This window comes from Empidonax traillii, unplaced genomic scaffold (genome assembly GCF_003031625.1).
Source record: "Empidonax traillii isolate 1590-97213 ecotype Southwest subspecies unplaced genomic scaffold, ASM303162v1 scaffold312:size2399984, whole genome shotgun sequence".
Lineage (NCBI taxonomy): Eukaryota > Metazoa > Chordata > Aves > Passeriformes > Tyrannidae > Empidonax > Empidonax traillii.
Genome location: NW_020955505.1, coordinates 189,521 through 192,604, shown reverse-complemented (window position 1 = coordinate 192,604; position 3,084 = coordinate 189,521). Strand labels below are relative to the sequence as shown.

General features: G+C 60.5%; 1 protein-coding gene across 1 annotated transcript; it reads left to right on the top strand.

The window, feature by feature from the left end:
* The first annotated feature begins 509 nt into the window (after positions 1-509).
* On the top strand, positions 510-1,885 carry NKX3-2 (NK3 homeobox 2). The gene is made up of 2 exons (XM_027891240.1): positions 510-903; positions 1,328-1,885. Exons 1-2 carry the CDS (start codon positions 510-512, stop codon positions 1,801-1,803), a joined length of 870 nt encoding a protein of 289 aa, XP_027747041.1. The 3' UTR covers positions 1,804-1,885.
* The last annotated feature ends 1,199 nt before the right edge of the window (positions 1,886-3,084 follow it).

The following is a 3,084-nucleotide window of genomic DNA, read 5'->3' as shown; positions in this document are numbered from 1 at the left end:
GGAGGCCGCCGCTCTGTGCCCGGAGCGGGTCGGTGCCCCCCAGGCCCGCCCGGGCCGGGCCGCGGGCTCAAAGGGGTTAAGGGGCGGTGCGCGCCCCGCGGGGCCGCATCGCCGCGCGGCGGGGAGCCAATGGGCGGGCGGGCCGCGCGGGCGCTGCCCAATGGGGAGGCGCGGGGCCGGCGCTGTCAGGCGGCCGTGAGGGATGGCGGCGCCGCCGGCAGAAAAAGCGGAGGGCGGGCAGGGGCGGGACAGAGCGGGGCGGAGGCAGCGCCCGCGCCGCCAGGGACCCGCGGCGGCGCCCGGCGCAGCGCGGCGGCCCCGGCGGCCCCGGCCCTATGGGCGGGCGGGCCGGCAGTGGCGCAGAGAGGCTGCCCCCGCTGGCGCCCGCCCTCCCGGCGGCAGAACAGGGCCCGGCACCGGCGCGGCGGCGGCGGCCGGCGATGCGGTCGCCCAGCTGAAAGCGCGGAGCGCTCCGCTGCTCACCCGCGGGGCCGCCCCGCCGCCGGGCCATGGCCGTTCGCGGCGGCAACGCCCTGACGCCTTTCTCCATCCAGGCCATCCTCAACAAGAAGGAGGAGCGCGCCCGCCACGCGGCGGGGCGGCCGCCGCCCCCGGAGGCTGCCGGTGGCTGGCGGCTGTGCGGCGCCGCCGAGGACCCGCCGCTCCCCGCGCCCGCCGCCCGCGCCCCGGCCCCGCGGACGGCGGCGGGCTGGGACTCGGACTCGGCGCTCAGCGAGGACCCCGAGGGCGAGCGGCGCTCCGAGGAGGAGGGCGCCGGTGGCAGCGCCCGCCCCGCGGAAGCCACGGTCGGGGGGCGGCCGGCAGAGGAGGCGCAGCCCCACGAGGCGGCGGAGCGGGACGCCGCCGGCCTCAGCGACAGCGAGATGTCGGCCACCGTCTCAGGTAGGGGCGGCTCCGGTGCGGCCCCTCCGCACCAGCGTGGGGAGGGCGGGAGGGTCCCGGAGGGCCGGGAGCGGGAGGTGGTCGTGGCTTTCCGCTGGCCCCGCGGGGGTTGTGCGACGGGCTCGGGATGTACCGAGCGGGGGAGAAAAGCCCCCGAAGCGTGTCCCGCGGGGCGAGGGAGGGCGGATCGGGGAGGGCCCTTGGCCAGCTTGAGCCCGCAGCCAGCCAGGGCGCCCAGCGCTTAAAGGAGAGCGAGGAGCCCCGGCTGCCCCACGGGGGCTGTCGGGGCGGGCAGCGGCTCGGCGGGATCCCCGCTCGCCTCGTCGCTGCGGACTGGCCGCGGGTGTGGGCCCCGAGAGAAGCGGGGATGCGGCTGTCCCGGTGCCTGCTTGCCCTCACCGCCGTGCTCTCGCCCTGCCCGCAGATCGCAGCCCCCCGGACGAGGAGGACGGAGCGGGCAAGTGCGGGAATCTGATACCGGGGGAGGAGGAGGCGGCAGCGCCGAAGCCGCGGAAGAAGCGCTCCCGCGCAGCCTTTTCCCACGCGCAGGTCTTCGAGCTGGAGCGGCGCTTCAACCACCAGCGCTACTTGTCGGGGCCCGAGCGGGCCGACCTGGCCGCCTCGCTGAAGCTCACAGAGACGCAGGTGAAGATCTGGTTTCAGAACCGGCGCTACAAGACCAAGCGGCGGCAGATGGCCGCCGACCTCCTGGCTGCCGCCCCCGCCGCCAAGAAGGTGGCCGTGAAGGTGCTGGTGCGCGACGACCAGAGACAGTACCACCCCGGCGAGGTGCTGCGGCCGCCCTCTCTGCTCTCCCTCCAGCCGTCCTACTACTACCCCTACTACTGCCTGCCCGGGTGGGCTCTGTCCACCTGCGCTGCAGCCACTGGCACCCAGTGAGGGGCACACATACATACCCCGCTGCCCCTGACCCCCGTTCCATACACACTGGCAGCCAGAAAACCCATCTACCCTCTGCCACCCCCCCATCCATCAATCCATCCATTCAGCTTCTCCAATCCAGAGCCCCAGCTGCAGCTCTCAGTGCCTCGGACAGTATTTATTATAATTTTATTGTTATTTTTATTATTAATATTTTTGGATGGCTCCTCACCCTCTCCTCTTTCAACATAGGACTTCTCGGCCAACCCCAACCTGACCCTCACCCCATCCCCACCCCACCAGCTGAGGACTCTCATGATTCGGCACAACTTGTTCATGGTATCCATGCTGTCATTGTATTTGGTGTAGACTTCTTGTTTGTTTGTTTTATTTCGCTTTGGATTGGTAGAGACTCGATCTTGTGTGAAGAGAGAGAAAGAGAGGAAAAAAAAAAGAAGAAAAAAATGTACAACCTGCAAAACCAAATGCAGCTCAAAAGAGGAGATCAAGGACTCCCTTGGTGGATTGTAAGGAAGATTATTTTTGTCGTCTGAGTCCTTGGTCTTCCAACTCCTTGCGAACTGAGTGTGCCTTGTATGGTGCTGAATGTAAGGAAGCTTCTTTCAGATCCCCCCTGCTCTTGTTGCCCATGTTATTCCTGTACTCCATGATCCCTGGCAAAGGATAAATATGTCACAAAAGGGTGAGACTTATATTGAAATTCCTGACTTCTTCTTTTCCTTTTTTTCCTGAGATCTTTCCGTGTTCGGGGAGGGAGGAGTTACGGATTTTTCGCACTTTCCAGATGTATTAAAGTTGTTATTATTATTATTATTATTTTTATATTCAATGTGAATATTTCTAGTCAGGCTCTTTAAGAAATCGATGTAATGGGAAACTTTAATACCACCAGTGCCTTTTACAGTTCTTCTGCAGACCTTTCCTCCAGGGATGAGGATTTCTGATCTGCCCAGCAATATAATTCCAGTCTATTTTTTCAAGGTAACTCTTTGCTTTTTTTCCCCTTCTTTTTTTTCCTTTTCCCTTTCTCTTTCAATGGCACTGTGCACTCAACTAGATTATTTACTTCAAATGAATTGTGAATGTTTGTAAGCTACCCGCTGTACTTGTTTTTTTGGTTTTTTTTTTTTTTTTTTTTTTTTTTTTTTTTTTTTTTTTTTTTTTTTTTTTTTTTTTTTTTTTTTTTTTTTTTTTTTTTTTTTTTTTTTTTTTTTTTTTTTTTTTTTTTTTTTTTTTTTTTTTTTTTTTTTTTTTTTTTTTTTTTTTTTTTTTTTTTTT